This window comes from Centroberyx affinis, unplaced genomic scaffold, assembly GCF_046629955.1.
Source record: "Centroberyx affinis isolate AG114_WGS23_722 - 3 ecotype Tasmania unplaced genomic scaffold, CSIRO-AGI_Caff_v1 ptg000112l_1, whole genome shotgun sequence".
NCBI classification, from domain to species: domain Eukaryota; kingdom Metazoa; phylum Chordata; class Actinopteri; order Beryciformes; family Berycidae; genus Centroberyx; species Centroberyx affinis.
This window is the reverse complement of record NW_027278814.1, coordinates 480,281-500,702: the sequence shown is the minus strand read 5'-3', so window position 1 is coordinate 500,702 and position 20,422 is coordinate 480,281. Positions and strand designations below refer to the sequence as shown.

At 41.0% G+C, this 20,422-nt stretch overlaps 3 protein-coding genes across 5 annotated transcripts; 1 reads left to right on the top strand and 2 right to left on the bottom strand.

Moving 5' to 3' along the window:
- Positions 1–4,008: 4,008 nt before the first annotated feature.
- LOC139650255 (fizzy-related protein homolog) lies at positions 4,009–12,123 on the bottom strand. 2 transcript variants are annotated; one of them, XM_071526864.1, is made up of 14 exons: positions 11,987–12,123; positions 11,108–11,181; positions 10,285–10,413; positions 10,012–10,075; positions 9,506–9,636; positions 9,271–9,356; positions 8,964–9,147; positions 8,544–8,609; positions 7,580–7,682; positions 7,242–7,426; positions 6,851–7,084; positions 6,615–6,719; positions 5,952–6,044; positions 4,009–5,753 (listed from the first exon to the last, which is right to left on the bottom strand). In XM_071526864.1, exons 2-14 carry the CDS (start codon positions 11,174–11,176, stop codon positions 5,712–5,714), a joined length of 1,491 nt encoding a protein of 496 aa, XP_071382965.1. In that variant the 5' UTR covers positions 11,177–11,181; positions 11,987–12,123; the 3' UTR covers positions 4,009–5,711. The 2 variants fall into 2 exon arrangements, with proteins under 2 accessions (XP_071382965.1, XP_071382972.1); XM_071526871.1 differs by having other exon boundaries at positions 10,285–10,410.
- Positions 12,124–13,107: 984 nt separating this feature from the next.
- On the bottom strand, positions 13,108–16,509 carry plekhj1 (pleckstrin homology domain containing, family J member 1). The gene is made up of 6 exons (XM_071527234.1): positions 16,144–16,509; positions 15,826–15,893; positions 15,630–15,696; positions 15,155–15,245; positions 14,863–14,926; positions 13,108–14,581 (listed from the first exon to the last, which is right to left on the bottom strand). Exons 1-6 carry the CDS (start codon positions 16,235–16,237, stop codon positions 14,489–14,491), a joined length of 477 nt encoding a protein of 158 aa, XP_071383335.1. The 5' UTR covers positions 16,238–16,509; the 3' UTR covers positions 13,108–14,488.
- A 216-nt stretch (positions 16,510–16,725) lies between these two features.
- Positions 16,726–20,320, top strand: sf3a2 (splicing factor 3a, subunit 2). Of its 2 annotated transcripts, none has more exons than XM_071527378.1 (8): positions 16,726–16,838; positions 17,880–18,164; positions 18,286–18,332; positions 18,435–18,544; positions 18,657–18,706; positions 19,289–19,429; positions 19,508–19,576; positions 19,681–20,320. In XM_071527378.1, the coding sequence occupies exons 2-8, from the start codon at positions 17,967–17,969 to the stop codon at positions 19,954–19,956; spliced, it is 891 nt and encodes a 296-aa protein (XP_071383479.1). In that variant the 5' UTR covers positions 16,726–16,838; positions 17,880–17,966; the 3' UTR covers positions 19,957–20,320. The 2 variants fall into 2 exon arrangements, with proteins under 2 accessions (XP_071383479.1, XP_071383487.1); XM_071527386.1 differs by having other exon boundaries at positions 16,787–16,832.
- The last annotated feature ends 102 nt before the right edge of the window (positions 20,321–20,422 follow it).

The following is a 20,422-nucleotide window of genomic DNA, read 5'->3' as shown; positions in this document are numbered from 1 at the left end:
TGAGTAGCCGCGGCTGCGTCTCTTTCGCTCTTCGGTTTCTATTGGAATAAACGGCAATCTCAGCCTGTGAACCCTCCCATCTGAGGTCCACGTAATGGTTATCATGATGTTACTAGGTAGGTCGGAGAAAGATGGATCTGTCTGTTTATATAGGCCCGCTGTCCAAGGAAGAGAAGGAGGGGGCGGATCAATGTGGAGTGACGATTGCAAGAGGAGACTAATTGACATGCGATTTTTTTCAGGTCTATTAAGGGTGCGGCCCGAACCAATAGCCAAATTACATTATGTGAACGTATGGCCAGGAATAAAACGTATAGATGCTGAAATACCTAGATCTGTGTTTTTTCAAACCACAGATCACAAGAGGAGACTTTCGCACAAGCCTACTTATATCAATGCAATTTTCTAATTTAATAAACGAGATTTCGGTCGGTTAGTCCTATGCATTAATGCTGCTTTTTCACTCTGATTAAGGTAACGTTGTAGCTCACCATTAAATACGAAAATTGCATTGATATAGCCCAAGTGTGCAAAAGACTTCATCTGAGCAGGTGACAGTGGTGAGTAGCTCAGCTGTAAGTATTAAATGGAATAACACCAAGATTACACGACTATTCAGTCAAGTCAACGAGTCGTCCAAATTAATCTGCAATTAGAAGAGAAGAGTGAAATATTTCAAATTTAAAGGTTGTGGGGTTTGTTCTATCAAATGGCAAATATGTTGCTTTGGAAAACAACTGGGCTGCAGCTTAAAATGTAATTATATTTCTGCTTATGTACACACACACGCACACACACTTAGGTTTATATTTTGTTCAATCAAACTAGAGGATAAACTGTAGCACCTCAGGGTTTAGATACTGATGTTCCAAAACCTAATGCCGTCTGTCACTTGTAGCCCAAAGCAGGCTTTATCATCTTATGGCAGGGGCTTTCTTCAAGGTCTTCTCATCAAGGTCCCCACACATGATACCTCAGACCCCCATTTGATAAGATTTTGTCTGAGGGCCCCCCATCGGAGAGGATTTCTGTTGTTGGATATGATTTTAGTACAGAACCGGACAGCTGTCTGTTGTAGCGGTTGGGCGATAACAGTGGGAAGAGTGAAATTTAGGTTCAAGTAATCAATATAACAGGCCTTTATTTGTAGCAACTGAGCAGCATCGTGTGATTCATAGTCACAATTTCTGCTACACTTAACCTGCCACTCTCTAGTCCTATCTGGACCAGAGGAAAACTATTAACAATTAAGAAACAAACCTGATCCCCACTGATCAACTTTGAACATTTGACTTTTGGTGTAGGCTACTTAAACAGTGGATTGTTTTGCCTTGTGGCGTTATAATTGACCTGGGTTAGTAAGCCGACCTATTAAAGGGATTCATCAGCACTTAGCACACTCAGCTGACATCTGGCTTCTTGAATACAGTCTATGAGTCATGTCTTATCATGTAAATTGTTACCAGAATGTGACTAGTTATTACCATGTTGCCAGAATTATTTGGAAACCAAAATGTGTACGATAACATAGAATCGATGTTCATAATTTCATGTCCTATTGTTTTGCTCGACTGCCACATACTAACCCTAACCCTGTCTACAAACCCTCCATCTCCCACCCAAGGAAGAGGCTAAACACGATGACCAGGATGTCTCAGGCTACTTTCGGGGGCCTGTGTAACTCTTTTACAAAGTCTTCAAACAAGACTCAAGACAATCATCCACCATCAAATCTTTATTTTACTCTGTGATCCTTGTTTTAGTCAGTAAAGGCTATTGGATTCAAATTGTGTCTTGTTTGACACCAGCTGTCTGACAATAAGAGCGTAGGGTTTCATTTCAGCTTTTAGGGGGCACAGTCTGGATCCAAGTCTGGGCAGGAAATCACACTGACAACACTATATACTATGGACATAGCAGGAGCGTAAATGCAAGAGTGAGGAGAATTATTGGTCAATGTGAAATGCTGTAACACATTGCTAACCTGAACCTGTGATCTGATGGGTGAACCTCAATCAAAACATGAAACATGGCCATCTAATTTGTAGTCAAAATGCCTTTAACGCCATTAAAAGGAGATTGAAACATCTGGCTCTAGTTTTTTAAGGGGAAGGGGTGTTTGTGCTTGTGATCAAAGCCAGTGCTTCAGTAAAAGTCTTAAAGTTAAAAAACTTAAAAAAATAAAATAAAATAAAAGTAAAAATACGGTGTATGGATTTATGGGTGGGGGACAATTCATATTTCTTCTAATATATATAGTAGAGTGACATATCCCCCTGTCTACCCACAAATCTATGTTTGACAACATGTTATAGTTTACAGGCTGTGGAAAAATACCCTGCACTTTGTACCCATCCCATCCCCCATTATGAATCCATAAGTGCTTGTGTAGAGAGTCACTGTCTATTTGTAAATGAGGCACATGAGTGACCCTCTCATGTGCTCTATTCCTCTGACAAAATGACCAGGAAGAGCCTGGGTGGCTGCAGCTATTAGGTTCCACAAAAGCCCGGCTCCTTTGATATCCTTGTAGGCTCATATCAATGCAGCACTAGAGTTGGGCTTAGGGAGGATCCTGGGGGAAGATCCTGCTTGCTGTGTGGTGAAGCTTAGTTGTATAACGAACATTGCGCTCTATGTTGCCTCTTGATAAAAACATCGGGAGGTAGGATTATGCATATTAGTCATCCCCCTCCGTTCTTTCCCTGCTTTCAGGGCTTAATGTTACAACTCCCCAACGAGACAGACAGAGGAGATGGAAGACTGTTTTGAATGTCTTACATTCAAATGATTTATCTGATCATTATAATGGACTATGCATGTTATTTACATGGCATTGTAATTCAGTCTGATGGGGAGCATCTGCCCCCAAGCTCTCTGGTGTAGAAAGCTATTAGCTGAGTCACATACCGCCCCTGACATTCATCATAGGGTTATCTGCAACCAATCTTCACTAGTTCCAACTCCTAAATGGTTGTTAGCAACAACAAAAAATTAACTATGGACTGATATTCATGATTAGTCATTTTCAGACTTCTGTCTATAAATCGTAGCAACACTCAAGGGGACACAGTCATTTGTATTTCAGAAATACTACGCAATGAACATCACACAAGATCCCTTTTTTCTTCACCTGGATCATTTTGGAATGAAACCCTTCAGCTATTGTTTACGGTGACAAAAAACATCTGTTGCTTAAATTTACAAGAGCCAGTTAGGATAGGCCGCAGGGCAGAGGCAGTGGTGGGGAGCTTTGGGAGGCGATGAACACTTAGCACTGTTCATACACTGCAAGGGCCACAACTATGACTTGATGGTATGGGATTGGATTGATAATATACTGAAAATATTCAGTCTACCAGAGCACAAGGTGGGGCCACGGGACATTTTGTGGCCAGAATAAAAAGTTGTGCAGTAGCCTACTTCTAGTAGTAAAACGTATGTTTACCTTGAACCTTACCTAGGATGCTTCAAGAGAATGTTATACCTCTCTGTTTGGATATTATACCTTCCTCAGAGCCTATGATAAATTCAGTCAACATTAATGGTGAGGTATTCTTCTAATGAGTGTTGCTTTTCACCTTTAAAGTAACCTGGCTAAGGCTCAGTAGTAGTAGTTCATGTGTAGCATTCAATGAATTTCAAACTGCCACAGGATGGCTCCCTCTGTTGTTTACTTGGAACACTGGAAGCTAAATCTACTCGAGGACGTACAGCATTTTGTTCAGAATGAAGACCGCTACTGTAGTACTTACAGGCCAAAATCATGAACCTCATAAATTTTATAAAACACAATAATTCTGCTTTAAATACCATGTTTCATGTGGTTAAACAGTAATCTGGCTAGACAAATATCTGTGCTATAATGTCATACTGTGAGTAAAGGTACCTCTTTGATATGGCCCGCTATACTTCATAACAGTGATCAGACTGATTCTACAGCTGTCCAAAGGGTTTTGTCTACCGGACAATAAAACAGCCAAAACACAATATACAAGATATGATCATTTAATTATTCAATATCTCTCAGTACAGAAATATTTATTTATCTTTGTTAACATTCTTTCGGTAATTCAAGTTGGCAGCATTGTTTTGTTTTCTAAGTGGCATTAAAAGAATGTGCACAAAGTTCAGCACTGAAACTGCCCGTCGACTTCCCTCAGATAACACTAAGAGTAAACAAACATGCCATGGCTGTACAAGAACCTTCGACACAACGCAAATAAATAGCATTCATTTAAAGGTGGCACACTAGTTCACTCAACTCAACATTCAAACTGGGAAATAAGAAAATCAAAAACAGGGGAGAAAAAAAACACTTGCTAATGATATCGAAGTTTCCTTTTCAGATAAAAGAAAATACAATGGCGTGACTTCTGACCTCAATTCCTTACTGTACTCAACACAGAAATGGTGTGAAGTCGAATAAGCGAAGTGCCGCGGACTGAAGGATCTCACCAGACACATAAAGCACAAAGCAAAAAGCACTGCATAGGACAGCATGTCACGGTCTGATTTTTGCTTACTGTGCGCTTGATATGCTGCTACAAACTATACTGATAAGCCATAATTTTTTTATATTTTCCTTGCCTGGTATTCCAATTAAAAAAGGTAGGGAAAAAAGCTGAGTGACAAGCATGATGAGCGGTGTCACTTTCTGTCACTACTCTTGCTTTATGGATGGTGGCATTTTCCATGTCAACTGCATTTCTTAGCAATCTACACAGAGTATGAATGTACTATGAAAATACAATGTTATCCCAAACAGCGTTTAGAACTGACATTAAGTTATTTTCTTCTAAGATGCGCTACATGCAATGACATGCAATTTAAAAAAAAAATGAGATTATGAAACAGTTCTAGCCAATACTGCTTAACATCATTAGAATAAATGAACCTCATGTCAGTGTTTGAAACGATTAAGAGTAGACCAGAACATTTAAAACAAGAGCGAATACTTGTCCAATCCATGTTAACCATTAAACAGTTCTCACAAATGGTACAGGATTAGGAAATCTGATATCAAAGTGTGTGAAACATTATTGCCCCTCAGTAAAATATAAAAAGACAAGCAAGGATTTTTCTGCATACCCTATCCCTTTAAGGCAGGAACAAAGTAAAACACAATCCACAGATTGGACCAGAAACTGTAGTAATTACACACATAAAATAAGCCTACTAGCCTGCCAAATACACTAGTAAGAATATATGTTAAAAATATGTAAAAAACAAAAAAAAATTAAAATAAATAGACATTCATAAAGGACAAACTCAATATTTGGCAGGTATGCACAATGTCAGTCTGTAAACAAAACAGAATCACGTGGGGAGAGAGCACCCCGAAAGTCTCCTTTACACTGGAGAGCACTGATGGTCTTGTGGAGGAGGAGGAGGGGTGGGGGGTGGGGGGTACGCTGGAGGAGGCAGTGGTTTGATCATTCAGGATGAAGCGGACTACATTTCCCCTCTGCCCTCGACGCTCTGGCTGTGCATCTCAGCGCTCACCGGCTCCTCCTTCCTTAGGCTACAACTCGGCTAACTAATTAAGGGCGAGCGAGGGGGGGGGGGGGGCTCTGTAGACTACTGAGATGAATACTCAATGAAGGGGCCCCATCTACAGCCTGGCCTCCAATGGACTTCAACACATGCAGTAATAAATTCTCTTGCCATCCCTTCTTTATCCCCCCCCCAGTAGTACAGAGGTCTGCTTACTACCGGATCCTGGTGAAGAGGTTCAGCACTGACACAGACTCCTAAAGGGGGAAAAGAACAGAAGAGCCACATGAAGGAGGAAAGGAAAGGACTGCGACAAATATTAACACTGTGAGACACTGCTCAGGTCAAGTCAAATCAGAGGACGGCACCAGAGGGAATGGATTCAGCAGAGCATATAGAAATGGATTTATATGATCTAAATGCCAGTCACAACATGGAGAGAGGCGAGCCGTTACCTTAGTGGATCTCATCTTGCTGAAGACGTTCCAGAACCGCAGTGTTTCGTCTCCTGCTCCCGTCACGATGGCCTCTCCGTCGGGCGACATGGCCTGCACACAACTCACATTAGAATACACTGAATACACTCTGAAGGACTGAGCAGGGTAATTATAGCTAGAGATTTTTCCATTAGTTTTTATTTTTATATAGTTTTACATTTTTATTTCAAGTATAACTTCAGTATAGTTTTAGTTCCGTTTTCATTGTGGCGTCAGTAGTTTTAGTTTAGTTTTTATTCAGTTTCAGATCTAGTTTTGGCAACACTGGCATTCTCTCATGCGGGCCGAACAAGGCGGTCTATAGGATATCGCCGCCTTGTGGCGTTCAGTAAAAATAGCCAAAAATTCTCTGCTCACAATTCATTCTTTTTTACCCTGCTCATACACAAAAAGACGAAAAACAATATTTCGATTTATATTTTATTTCAGTTAGCTTTACAAGTAGACATGATAGTTTGTTGTTTTAGTTTTCACACGTTTAGCTTTTACTTTTAATATAGTTTACTAAATTAGAATATTTTTAAGATCTGGTTTTTGTCTTAGTTTATTGTAGTGACCTTGGGACCTTGGTACACTCCTCTGCAGACACACACACACACACACAAACACATATTTACTGACCAGGTAGAGAACTCTGTAGGAGTGTCCTGTGAGTTTGGCCACTTGAGTGAGGGAGGGATACTTCCACACCAGGATCTGGTTCTGGGAATAACCATGTGTGCTGACCTGCAGGAAAAAACAAACATTTGCCATATGAGACTTACGTATATCCTACTGCAGCTTTCCCTGCATTGATAACAGAGTTTGTTTTAGAGTTTGTGTATTCGACTTTAAGACGGCAGCTTCTGACGACTCACCAGTTCGTTGGTGTGTTTGGACCAGGCCAGGTTGCAGACCTGAGAGCCGGTGTCGGTGCACTGCAGCGGCTGGCCGGTCAGAGTGTTCCAGAAGCGGATGCAGCGGTCGGCCGTGCCGCCGCCGGACGCCAGCAGGCCGTGCTGATGAGGAGACCAGGCGATGGCCTTCACTGCAGCCAGGTGCTCTGTGTACTGCTGCACCGGGAGGACGCTCGAGTGGTTCCACACTAGCAACTACAGACAGGAGGGTGGAGAGAAACAGACAAGGAAGAGGGGAGGAGGGACAGAAGAAAAAAAAAAGATGTCCAGTGAGTTAGTGGTCATTGCTTGAAAATTACTGGCACTGCTGTGTAGTTGATAGATGTACAGGTCAGATTCCCTGTCTGTGTACCTTGTTATCATTTCCACCTGAAGCCAGCAGCTGGTGGTCGGTGCTCCACTTGAGTCCGCAGACTTCCTGTCTGTGTCCTTGGAGACGACGTTCTGACTGGAGAGGTGGGGCTCTGATGTCACGCTGCAGGATCACCCTATCACGGCTCCCTGACGACAGCTGGTCGGCATTCCACGCCAACGCACCTGGAGGCAGAGAATGAAAGACAGATTGAAGAGAGATGATCGACTGATCACATATGAGAGATTGTGTTGGTCAACTATCTGAAAAAAAAAAAATCTGTACAATTTTACTCCTATAACAGTTTCCACCTCCATCACTCCGGCCTTTCAACTTACCAACTCTGGCTGTGTGTCCTTCCAGCACTGAGAGCTTCTTCCCTGCTGCTGCATCCCAGATCTGTACATAACCTTTATGAGTGCCCACTGCGACCAGGTTACCCTAAAAGCAGACAGCACACTGATCAATACACACATATGCCCACACATCAGAAATGTAGGTTGGTCGATGACAGGCTTTTGCCTGTTCATGATGTAATTTGGCACATTTGTTTGTAGTTCCCTGTGGCATAACATCAACAGCTGTGGAATAAAGACTGTACAAACTGGTAAGATATAACAGAAATGTTTGGCTAGACATTATATCTAAGCCTATGTTTGGCTGAATTAACTATCTCAAGCTTCTAATGTCTCGGTGCTTTACTTGTAGTTTCACGATTTTACTTTACTTTCTGTTGAGGATTTGCTTTGGGGCATTTCATGAAGCTTTTCAAATGTTGTCCTTAGCCTAGAGCTCATATTTATAATTTCAGCATAAAACTGCAACCAAGTCCATAATCTCAATTGCAACACTAGCACTTACAAAAATAAATAAAATGTACACCTTAACCTGCAATGAATTATAAATTAATTTAATATTGAATCATGTCATGATTCTTCCTTTCTCCAAACCTGCTGGCTACTAGCAAGAAAGTAGTAGATAGCTACTGGCTAGCTAACAAGAAGAGACTTGCACCAACAGAAGCTTGGTGGATGGCACTTTTGCCAGCTACTAGGAGTCTCGTTATCCATCAAGCTGGCTTGAATCCCCCGACACACAAAATCATTAATATCTCTGAATAGTACATTGATTTTTGTGGGAATCTGCAATCGCATAACAGCACAATGACTTGAGATAGCATTTAAGGAAAATAAATAACCTTAAGATGCAACCTGTAACACAAAAAATGACACTGCCATGGATGTCCCCTTAGCTGCAAGATAAGGATAACAGAATAGGCTATAAAACAGAAAAAATACCAACCCTCTCTGACCAGCCCACTGATGTTACAGAATCTCCCTCTACTGAGAGATCACACAGACGTGTCACCTGAAAAGATGGAGAGGAGGAAAAGAAAAAGACAGATTAACATAGCCATGAGGGCAGTTCCTTTATATCCTCAACCTCTTGTACATGAGTTATTATGTATGAGCCATGCATGGTGCCATCACTGAAAAGTATAAGTCTAATTTGGTCAAAGGCTGAAATAGTATAAATTGATTTTCATTTGTTCTTCACTAAAAATACTATTTGTAATATTTTTAGTGAAGAATAAATTAATGTCAGTGTTTTGACAGAAAATAAAAGGAGTAATTTTCATACTGCTGGGCAACTTTCTACCACATCTCTGTTGCAAAATCTCTTTAGTTTGCTCAATGCACTCAGTTAACTGATCACACGCACCTGGCTGGTGCAGGCACTCCACAGGTAGACGCAGGTACCCAGTCCAACACTCAGGACATTGAGAGAGGACCAGTCCACTAGGTTGAGGTAGAAGTCGTCCTGAAGCTCTGGAGCATCCAGAACTTTGAATGGAATTTTGGAAATTTTACGTGTAGGTTTCCTTGGCGACCGCAGCAGTTTTTGGCTGCAATGGACAACACAATAATTTAGAAATAAAGGCAGATATGCAGGATAAGAATATAATGTGTCTTCATCTAGATCGGAGAGGTAACATTAGAGCAATGACAGCACAAGGAAAACACATTACCTGTTACTACTGACAGGTGATAGAGAATATGGAGAGACTGCATTTCCATCCTCTTCTGGTAAAGCCCGTTTGGCACTTACAGAATACTACAAAAAACAAACAGATGATTAATGTTACTTACAAAAGACTCCTCCCATTAACATGCCCTATGAAGGAATTTAAAAGATAGATAAATTTAACATTGCATAGATTAAGGAACTTATATGTCAATTATAGCCATGTTAACATTTCTTACACTAAAAAGGCTCCTCTTGGCAGGAGTGGATGGCTGCAGGCGGCGGTCCTCTGACTGGGGGTCCTGAACTTTCTCGATGCCTGCTCCTAGCAGCTCGTTCTTCAGTAGGGCCGAGTAAGCCAGACCGTCCGCTAAAGCAGAGGAAGAGACAGAAAGGAGGCAAAAAGAAAAATAAGAAAAGGAGAGGAAGATCACACTGGGTGTCCAATCTGATCAAATTCAAACACTGTGTTCCCACTCCAATTCAATTCTTATCCTTAGCTCTCAAACATCTCTAAGGATCAGGGAGAAATTTTCCCTAAGCTTTGTTTATTCCTTATCTCCAGTTTCCACGAGCCTCACTAGGCTTTGTAAATTAGAGAAGGTCAAATTATCTGGTTTAACTGGGACAGACACAGATACCAGTGGAAATAAGCTGAAAAAAGGAACAAGACTGCACTCACACCAAATACACAGATACAACAGAAAAGCATATCTGTTTCTTAGGATAAAGGTGGATTGATTACCTTTGTTACTATCTGTTGTGCCATCTTTGGTTTTCCTGTTCTGATTGTGCGACTTCTCAATTTCCTGTCAGAAAAACAACAATAAATAAACATTCTCAACCAAATCTTTCAAATTAAGGTGTAAAATAGGATTATAGAAAGTGAAAGAAGAATGTTAACGAATAATTCCATGTGTTCCCTTATAAACCATATATCAACACATTGACCTTGAAGCTGGAATCTTGAAAACAGTGTTATTTTGGTCAGAAGGAGATTGAATTGCAGGAGACTCACGTTGATGCGGTGGAAGTTGACACTCCAGTTGGCACCGGCCCGGGAGGGAATGAAGCGATCGCCGTGCTTGCTGGGGGAGGACAGGGGGGAACTGGTGGGTGTCAGAGCTCGCACTGTTCCTATGGCCTTCTACACAAGGGAGGAGAAGAGAGACCATTTCTGAGCGGGAGCCAAACACAAACAGGCACTGGACAACTCCACATCCAAACAGGAGGACAGTGCAGTGGCAGATGGGGTATTTGTTTGAGGTGTTAACAACAGGAGGCGGCATTTACAAAAGCCAATCATTTGGTCACTAAGGTCTTGTTTTCACTCAACAACAGTCACACCGTCAAATGACAGACTGGCTTGTTGGACTGTTTGTGCTCCTAACACATGGAGTGACACACCCTTACCGTCCATCTTAATTCCTTTGCTAGTTAGAAATCTTTTTGGGAGGAGCTAGTATCATGCTATTGTCAATATAATGACCAAAAAGAAAACCCTTGTTCCTTGGCTAGATTTGGTTTACATTGTATTACTTCAAGAGATAATATAGGTCCTGTTTGTACATGGCAGGGCCATCATACACAAGCAAGACACTTCCCAGCTGCCTTTACTGCTACAACAACTATATAAATCTTGAGCCTATAGAATTCATTCTAAGAAAATAAAATGTGTGCTATTTTCTATCCTCGCTAGGAGGCTGAACCTGAGCCTTACGTAAAGACAGAAGAAGTAAAACAAAACAACACTTCTTATCTATAAAAAAAAAAAGATCCAATGCATTTCAATACATAGAGGATTGATCAGACAGTGTGGAAAAGGGTATTTATTCACTTACTATGGGGCTTGCATTCTCGTTCTGGATGTTGATCTGCCTGAGCAGCCTACACTCATAGTCCTGGTCCATGATGACTGAAGACAGATATAACACAACACAACAATCAAATCATCTTGCAATTCACTGAATGCAGATGGTACATACAGGTTAGTACAGATACTGACACACTTTTATTAATTATGATTTGATTAATTCAGTGCTGGGCAATAATACTGTCTAACAACAAATCTGTCCGATCTGAAAACAGATGATGATCTTTACCAGCAATGCAGCAAAGTGCATCAAATAGCTACTATTGTATTCTATCTACCACACGGCTAACCGTAGTTTATTTACGGCTGACAAGCCAACTGAGACATGGCTGTGTAGCGTCTCTAACGCCACAAGGTTAATGAGTGATGCAGCTCACTATGTTAACCACCCACAGTTGACTGACTAGCCGACTAATTCCATGCTTTCAAACCACTTACCTAAGAGCAAACTGGGCAAATATGTTAGTAAAAGACAAAGACATTACATTGCACACGATCAGTTGTGGGTGGGCTCAGTCTACCTCTTCCAGTAGCACTTGGATTATCTTGCAACCCGTTTGTCTGCACTATGACTGTAAAGTCTCACTAACGCCAGATCTCTGCTATGTTGTTTGTTTCAGGCAACATTTGTGTGTGAAAACCGTACAGTTAGCGAGCTATATTCGGCGTCAATCGATCAAATATCTAATGCGATCCCAACACTGAAAATAAACAAAGACCAGACAATTAAATCGTCCAGCAAATAGGCTAGCCCAGCTGACTGAACTAACGTAAGCTAACGCTAGCTACCTGGCTAATACATTAGCAACATTGTTTGTTCACAATCTATAATTATATGAAAACGTACCGTGTGCTGTTAAACTATTCTCGTTACGCGCGGTTGAGTAACGTACCCTACCAGTGTCGATTCCTGTTGCAGATTAGCTGTTTTATATGTTTTTACTCGCAAAATGGAGTAAACAAAATCCAAATGTTTTCTTTTACCGAACGTTCAATTGGGGTGCGCTAAGGACCATGGGAAGGATGTGACGTCGCCGTTTTTGAATCACACATTGTGCGTTGCTAAGGAAACGTGGCCACTCAATGATTTCATTCTGCTTCTTTGCTCAGTCTCTAACTCAAAACTACCACTGAACACAAAAGATTTTTACACTGGAAACATACAATAGTCCAGATGGCCAACGTACACTTTCTGCGACATTGTAAGCGTTTAGTACCTTAGTTTAATACTAAACCGTTTTGTTTAGAATGAATTTGTTTTGAAGTCAACTGGCTGTGTAGCTTATGGCCTAAAGTACCTTAGAATAGAGGATAGAAAGTACAAGCAAGGCAGAGCAATCTAAAACATCAGCCACACACACAAACACATACGCACACTTTCTCTATTCTACATACGCACACACACATTTAAATCACACTGTCTCTGTGCTATATTGTGAACTTCAGTGTGTTTGGTATCAAACCTAATGATGTTCGCTGAGTGTTACAGAATTCTGCAATATCAGCAGAAAGAGTTGGCTGCTTGCTTTCTTGGTGCTATTTGTTTCTTTCTGGATGTTCCTATCTACTGGATCATGAGTTTAGTCTGAAATATGAGACTCAAACTTCACCTAAGCTTTGATCAAGCTCTAACCTGTCCTCAGCAGTATTGTGATATGTGATAGAGCCAATAAGAATCAAGACACACTGCATGGCAACATGGGGCTCGATTATCTCAAACAGGTGGCAATGTCAATGGGAGAAGTGGGACAGGGTATTATTAGCAGTGTGATATTCAATCTATATGTGCTGGACAAAATTAAATTGCAATCATTTTTGACAGCATGATTCTGTGCTGGTTAACAGTATTAGACTGATCATGATTAAATATATTCATTTATAAATACCAATATTTTGATGTTAATAAATGTTTTGATTCTTGCTAACAGATCACCCACTCACACACGTTTATTTATTTTTCAAATGGCTTTATTAGAAAAAAAAATCTATCTTAATAGAACAGGAAGATGGCAATGAAATGAATATAATCTAACAAGTAAAAATAGAAAGACTAAACAAATTCTATGTGCAAAGGCTTGAAAATAAAGAAACATTCAACAACAAATCCTCCTTTTTGTGGGTACAATTCTGACCAATGAAACAATTCTCTTGCTGTTTTGCAAAATACAGAAATGCCTCATAGACTGAAATGTGGTTAGGGAAAAGTTTTCATCTACAATGGCAAAATATCAGCTGCAACTCGAGTGTAACTAAGACTGACAAAGAAGTTGGTGTCCTGTTTTTAAGGACATCTCAAGAGCTTGACATTCCTCAACAATGGTCCAACAACAATTTACCTACAAGAAGTTGATTCAAAGTGCCACAGAGTAGGTACAGTAGGTTCAAGTAATCAATAAATTTTAAATTCTATCAAAAGCCTCAATACCCAGCTAAGAACTGTTGAATATGTGCAAAAGTATAGTTCGTTAAAAATGAATATTTTACATGGACTGATAAACAAATATTAGGCTAGCTAAAAATCTTCTTTCTCATAAACAAGAAGGGAGTAAAATGTGTGGCTCAACTCGGCAGATAAAAGGCCCACAAGGTTCAAATCAGGAGAGTAACAGTGTGTTCCCAAAGGTCTTTCTAAAGTGGGCAGGGGGTCTAATAATCTAAAACCGCTTCACATACTGTGAATTTACTGGCTTCCACTAGGTTTACACCAGAGGTTCATGTCCTGGATTGCTTCTTGCTTAACTTGCTCATATTCATAGTACTGACAGTCCTGACCAACAGTCACAACTCCAGCTCCTCAGGAAGAAGCACTTGGGAACCAGAGGCTCACATCATCACATTATCTGAGACTACAGCAAGTGAATGTCTAGTAGAAATCATAGTATAAAACATATGAACTGTACAGGCAAATAGAGTCAACGGACTAATCAAGGCAAAGTTTGAAAGTGATACAGAAAAATGGCATATCAAATTTCCTTAAAGCAGAAATTAGACAAAGTACAGTGTTGTGTTTTCCATAGCCCAGCTACACCTGTAATGACTGACAACCACATAACAGACAAATCCTAGTCTATAACTATATATGAGCTCGTAGCCTACTATAAGATCTGGAAAAGGACCTCTATGGGTTGAGAAAAACTAAATATACAGAAAATTAAGGCAGTGACGACCTGAAATGTGAGTGTATGTGATAACATGATGATTTTCAAATCAATAAGGTGTGATTATTGGAATGGAAAAACTAAAAAACGGAACTTGATACAAATTGGCAGATAGCTACTGTGGACATGCTTGACAAGTCTAGTGACATGAGAAGAAAATAAAGTCTATCTGGACTTGGGGAGAAGCTGGGCTACATGGAAGAGGTATCTTTAGGCATGAGTTGCAGGCCATTGCTGACCTGGAAGCGAGTTTCATCTGATATACCATACTGCTCCAAGGGGTCCTGGGGAGGAAGCAGATGGTGAGTAAAGACTGGAAGAATAGAAAAGTTGAAGTGTACAGAGTAAATTCCAAATTATAGAATCAACCTTTCTATTAAAACGGCTTCTGCTGATGATACTGTGGTGTAGCTCTGTGGTTAGAGTATACTAACACTACCAGTGTGATTCACACTGTAACCCCTCCTAGTGAAAATGTATGCAGTCATGATACTGTGAGGCGCTCTGGATAGAAGCACCAACCATATGGCATGTATTTCTAATATGTTGTTGTGATGGATCTCACCTTGCCAGTCAGCCTGTGGATTTCAGTACGATAGAATATAAGGTTCTTCCTCATGAACTCATAGCTGAAAGAGATGAGATGAGAAACAGATGTGACACTTGAAGAAAAGTCTCGACACACAATATCTAAAAGCAAAGCTATGATCCTTTAGAGCCAAACATGATATGTAGCTTACAGTTCCTCATATGACCTTGAATTTTAAATTACCGAGCAGCACAAAAAAAAAAAAAAAAAAAAAAAAAAGGATTACTAAGGCAAAGATCTATTTGTCATGGTAGACCTGCTGTCCTACCTGGCCTTGATGATGGAGTCTATCCACTCCACACACTGCTCTTCGGAGTCGCACTCAAACAAATACTTCCTCTCTGCTTCATCCAGAAATGCTACAAACAAACACACACACACACACACACACATGTCAATGTACCTAGAATTACTCATACTTAATGACCAAATTCACAACCCCATGGTTTCAGTCTACTGCTCATATTTACCCATTTTGAAAGCCAAAAAAGTGAAAGTGACTGCAATTGTTATATGATGTTATGAGTAAACTATTCAGTTAAATTGTCTATTGTTGTTCGGTGATGTACTCACAATGCAATTTTGATCTATTTTGCTGCCTGAATAGACCTGCTTACTCCACAAAACACAATTCCAGTAAGCTTACTCATCACCACTGACTTGATGAACTTTAACACAATCAGTGAGAAAGCGTGCGTTAGTATTGTGAATGATGAATGGGGAGGAAACTGAACATGGCTCACTGATAGAGAAGGCCTGGCTGTCCTCCCTCTCCACCCGGCACTGCTCCAGCAGCAAAGCTCCAAGTGGCTGACAAACCAAAAATTACACTAAATTCAATTTATTGGTTTCTTTTACAGGAAAATAATTTGCTTTATCATGTGGTACAGGGCATAGTAGAGCAAGGTGTGCCCTACTAAACAATTATCATTGACTTACCTCCTCCTCATCAGTCCGGAAATAGAAGAGGAAGTTAACAACCAGTTTCACCAGCCTCTTCTTTACAACTGTACGATAACAATTAGGAATCATACTGAAACACATTGACATTGACAACACGGATAGAGTGCAGTCCTGTTACATAGCTGATGACTGGGGTGAACACACTCTGCTCTGGTCAAATCAATTGTCTCTATTGGTCATTGATCCTAACATTTAGCCCAAAACATGAAAGGGAAGTGAGTATGAAAACGAGCATGTGTTTCAGGTTAGCGCTTCAAGTTATTAGTATTATCAGTTCGTATCAAGTCAGGTTACCATCTCCTTTCTTGGGTCCTCTCATCCCCAGCTCTGCTGCCCTTTCTGACGGCTGGCGGCTCAGACAGACCAGCTCCTTCTCGTTGAAACGCATCACGATCACTGACGCAGTCAGTACACAGGTTGAAGACACTATACACTTGGGCTACGCTTGAGCCATTTTCCCTACCGGACGCATTATCCAGTTGAAAATCGTCTGTTATTTCGATCACCAAACACTGTTCGCTGCCTCACTATCTGATGTTTTCGACACGTGCTGGACTGTGGCTGGTCATTACTGCGATCAAGCAAAAAACAGTGAGGTTGTCCTGCTACATTAACAACCTACAAAGTGGACACTCCTCTGTGACACTCCTCGCTAGCACCAGGAACCCGGAATCGTACGGCGAACGTTGGGGGACAAACCAGAGGGGCAGAAAACCTGCAAAAGGTTACAATACAGTACAGTTTGTCACTGTGCAGCTACCTATGGCAGCTACCACAACTGTCAGGAATGCGTTATACCTTCATTTTTGTATAAGATTTTTCATTTCATTTCATTTTAGTGATATTCAAATGCCCGTACGGTAAAGCAGCGATGTTTTGTACAACCTAACGTTAAATTGTCAATAAAGCTATACAAAACTTTGCGCATGCGCACACCGTATTTTGTTGGCGTGATCCTAACGTTGTAGTGTTGGTCCTCCTTGGTGTTGGTAAGTGTTTCGAGAAATAAACCGGAATGTAATAGATAGCTATTGTACAGTTATTGTTTACTTATATAATGGATTCAAGTTATATCACGTGTAAACAACTCACAGTTTTAGTATGTAATTTGATAGTTCTGATTTGCTTAAACCTTTTATAGTATCGCCTGTTAGCTTAACGTTAGCATTGCTAATATGTGCTCACTCAAAGATACGTTACTGCAGCCTTGGTTTAATCTTTTAGCGATCAGATACAGATCATTTATGCGACATTATGAAACTTAAGTCTTTGGTACAGGAAAATCTCTGGCAAAATTACCCTGCTGTTACCCCGCTCCTCTACTGTACAGTTTCATTAGTTAGACCAAACCCTCCATTACAGTTGAACAGAGGTAGCCCATTAGCCTGACCCTCCATTCAAAGTTGGAGCCATCCTTGAAATGTGCTGATTTTTAACTAGCCACAATGTGACATCGTTGTCAATACAATACATAACGTTTGTTGGAGACAGAATAAGAACAATAGAACGATACTACATTTATGTTTCTTTTGCCATTAGCTACAAGGCTACTAACTAGACAACAACCAGGCAAACACAAAGCAATGTTATTGTAGCAGTATGGATGGTGTTTTAACTTTGAACATTTTAATATTACAGTAAGTAAACTATTGCTTCCACATGCTTGCACAGGTTTGATGCAAAAAACCATGCATCAAACCTGCATGGTTTCAAAGCTGTGCTTCTGGAGAGCTTAAAAAATGCTACACTAAAATAGATGTGACTTAAAATGTAGCGAAGTATAAGTCAAAATATGTTTAAACTAGACGGGCACTGCTTGCATTGCTTGTTTGTGAGTCGGATCCGCTCCTAAATTTAATGGGTTCTTCCTTGGCCCATGCTTCACCCTTCCACGAAGTTTCATGAAAATCAGGCCAGTAGTTTTTCTGTAATCCTGCTAACAGGTAAACAAACAAATGGCACCGAAAACATAACCTCCTTGGCGGAGGTAATGAAATTACTGACTGAGTGTATCTTTTATTTTTCCCTAGGGAAAACTCTGCTTTGCGTGTTTGTAACAGTCCAGTGTTGACTGGGCAAGTAGGAGTGGGTGTGTTTGAGCCCATCGTCCTGCAAACATGGATTTCCAGCACCGAGCTGGCGGGAAGACGGGGAGCGGAGGGGTGGCATCCGCCTCTGAGAGTAACCGTGATAGACGAGAGCGGTTACGTCAGCTGGCCCTGGAGACCATTGACATCAACAAAGACCCCTATTTCATGAAGAATCATTTAGGTTCATACGAGTGCAAACTTTGCCTGACACTTCATAACAATGAGGTGAGGAGGCACAAACTAAAAGTCACTGGACTTACATTACATGAACTTGGTGTCATTTATTGTTTTGAAGTCCCTTGCTCTCTAATTGAAATATCACAAGTTGCTTTCCTCTCCATTACAGGGCAGCTATTTAGCTCACACACAAGGAAAGAAACATCAGACCAATTTGTAAGTCCACGTCTTGTCTGTACTCAAACATGTCTCACATGGAACTGCCGTGCCATATGTGTTGACTAACTGTCGAATCACTGTATATTTTATTCCTTTCAGAGCGCGGAGAGCGGCCAAAGAGGCAAAAGAAGCTCCTGCCCAGCCAGCTCCAGAGAAAGTGAAGGTTGAGGTCAAGAAGTTTGTCAAGATCGGTCGCCCAGGATACAAAGGTGAGGTAGCTGCATGTCAGGTGTCAGTGCCATCATCATTTTTTATGTTCATATTGGCTTCATTGCAGAGTCATTTGTAATATACTGAAACATGTGTTCCTCTTATTTATAGTAACCAAACAGAGGGACCCAGAGACCGGGCAGCAATCGCTACTTTTCCAAGTTAGTATGTTTGGTGATATGTTGATTTAAAGGATTTTCATTGTTTTTGGAACTTTGTTAAATGAAGCAAATTAATATTAAAGCTGCACTAGAAAGATTATTATGTTAAACTAAACCTGTCTTATCAGCCTAGATCACAAAGTGGGGCTTCAGCAGAGAAGAGCGTGCCATCCCCCCAATTGAGACGCTATAGATTTGACCTATTTGCCCAAATTATTACTATTATTCGGATTTAGGGTATGGCCACAGGCAGGAAACCTTCATGCAGAAAAGTGACAAATCATATATCAAAGAGACAAAGACAAATCATATAAACAAAAGAGAAAAAGCTCACCTCGCCAACAAGACCTCAATAAATTGAGGACCAAAGAGTACACATCTATGCTCACATCACTTTACATGATTTCTGGCTATGGAAGTCTTCCAAATTCAAACAGACCTACTTCTCACTGTAATTTTGGGCCGTCAACGTACAAAATTGCTTAGTGCAGCTTTAAAAATTGATTCTTGTTTTCCAGCCATTGAGATAGGGCCTTCAAGGACATATTCAAGCTTCCTTTTTTCCATTCTTCTAACCATCAGATTGACTACCCAGAGATTGCCGAGGGAATTGGACCCAGGCATCGTTTCATGTCTGCTTACGAACAGCGCATCGAGCCTCCTGATCGTCGCTGGCAGTACCTGCTTCTGGCCGCTGAGCCCTACGAGACCATCGCCTTCAAGGTGTGTGGGACTTCCCCTTCTGCTGTGCTTTCATAAAGCATTTTTACTGCCGCTGACAGAACGTCTTTGCTCTTTTAGGTCCCCAGCAGAGAAATTGATAAAGCAGAGAACCGCTTCTGGACGCACTGGAACAAAGAAACTAAACAGGTACTGATAAGCATTTGTCACTATGCAAGACTATTGGGTGTTGTCATTTGAGAATAGAGGAAATATCTGGTTTACCGCCTCTTTCTTTTCATTTTCACTCCTAGTTCTTCCTGCAGTTCCACTTCAAAATGGAGAAAGCCATTCCCCAGTCCAGTGGGCCGGCCCCTCCAGCAGGGGTGAAGCGCCCCCCTCCTCTCATGAGTGGGCTTGGACCCCGCCCACCAAACGAGCCCATGCCCCCTCCCCCGCCAGGAGGGATGCCTATTCCCCAACTCCCACCCGGTGCCCCCCAGATGCCCCCTCAGATGCCCCCTCAGATGCCCATGCCCCCCATGCCGATGAGGCCGCCGCCTCCAGAGGGCCTTTCAATATCTAATTGATCCACTATTAGCCTAACATGATTGCTGTTCTCCATTGTTTGCTGTCACACTGCCCTGCCTCGCTACATGTTGAGTCTACAGTTTCCACCTACCTGTTAGATATTGCAGTTGCGTTCATCATTTTTATTTCTACAAATGATGTTCAAGGTCCATATTTAGTCGATTTTTATACTTTTTTTTTTTGTTTGTTTTATGGAAGTATTGTAGGGTAATCTCCGGAGCGTCTGTGATAGCAGCAGTATAAATATGACCACACTGTTTTGTATAAATATTTAGCCTCTGGACATGGAGTTATCATTGACAATGGCTCATCCTTTAAGAATAAGAATACATTTTTTTTGTAATTAAATACTATGGAGAAAAATGTTGTCTTTGTTGTGTCTTGAAGTCTGTGTTACTTCATAGTTACAAGTCTTGGGACAAAATTAATGACTTTTACAAAGACATCACACATGGGAAGCTTTAT

Excerpts from the sequence above, each read along its gene's own strand:
- LOC139650255 (XM_071526864.1), bottom strand. The coding sequence starts at position 11,176 with ATGGACCAGGACTATGAGTGTAGGCTGCTCAGGCAGATCAACATCCAG. Across the intron at positions 10,076-10,284 it reads TCAACTTCCACCGCATCAAC|GAAATTGAGAAGTCGCACAA; the intron begins GTGAGTCTCCTG and ends TTTTTCTGACAG. Across the intron at positions 9,357-9,505 it reads CCAAGAGGAGCCTTTTTAGT|TATTCTGTAAGTGCCAAACG; the intron begins GTAAGAAATGTT and ends TGTTTTTTGTAG.
- plekhj1 (XM_071527234.1), bottom strand. The coding sequence starts at position 16,237 with ATGCGTTTCAACGAGAAGGAGCTGGTCTGTCTGAGCCGCCAGCCGTCA. Across the intron at positions 15,697-15,825 it reads TCCGGACTGATGAGGAGGAG|CCACTTGGAGCTTTGCTGCT; the intron begins GTAAGTCAATGA and ends TTGGTTTGTCAG. Across the intron at positions 14,582-14,862 it reads TCCACAGGCTGACTGGCAAG|GACCCCTTGGAGCAGTATGG; the intron begins GTGAGATCCATC and ends CTTCCTCCCCAG.
- sf3a2 (XM_071527378.1), top strand. The coding sequence starts at position 17,967 with ATGGATTTCCAGCACCGAGCTGGCGGGAAGACGGGGAGCGGAGGGGTG. Across the intron at positions 18,165-18,285 it reads TGACACTTCATAACAATGAG|GGCAGCTATTTAGCTCACAC; the intron begins GTGAGGAGGCAC and ends TCTCCATTACAG. Across the intron at positions 18,545-18,656 it reads CGGTCGCCCAGGATACAAAG|TAACCAAACAGAGGGACCCA; the intron begins GTGAGGTAGCTG and ends TCTTATTTATAG.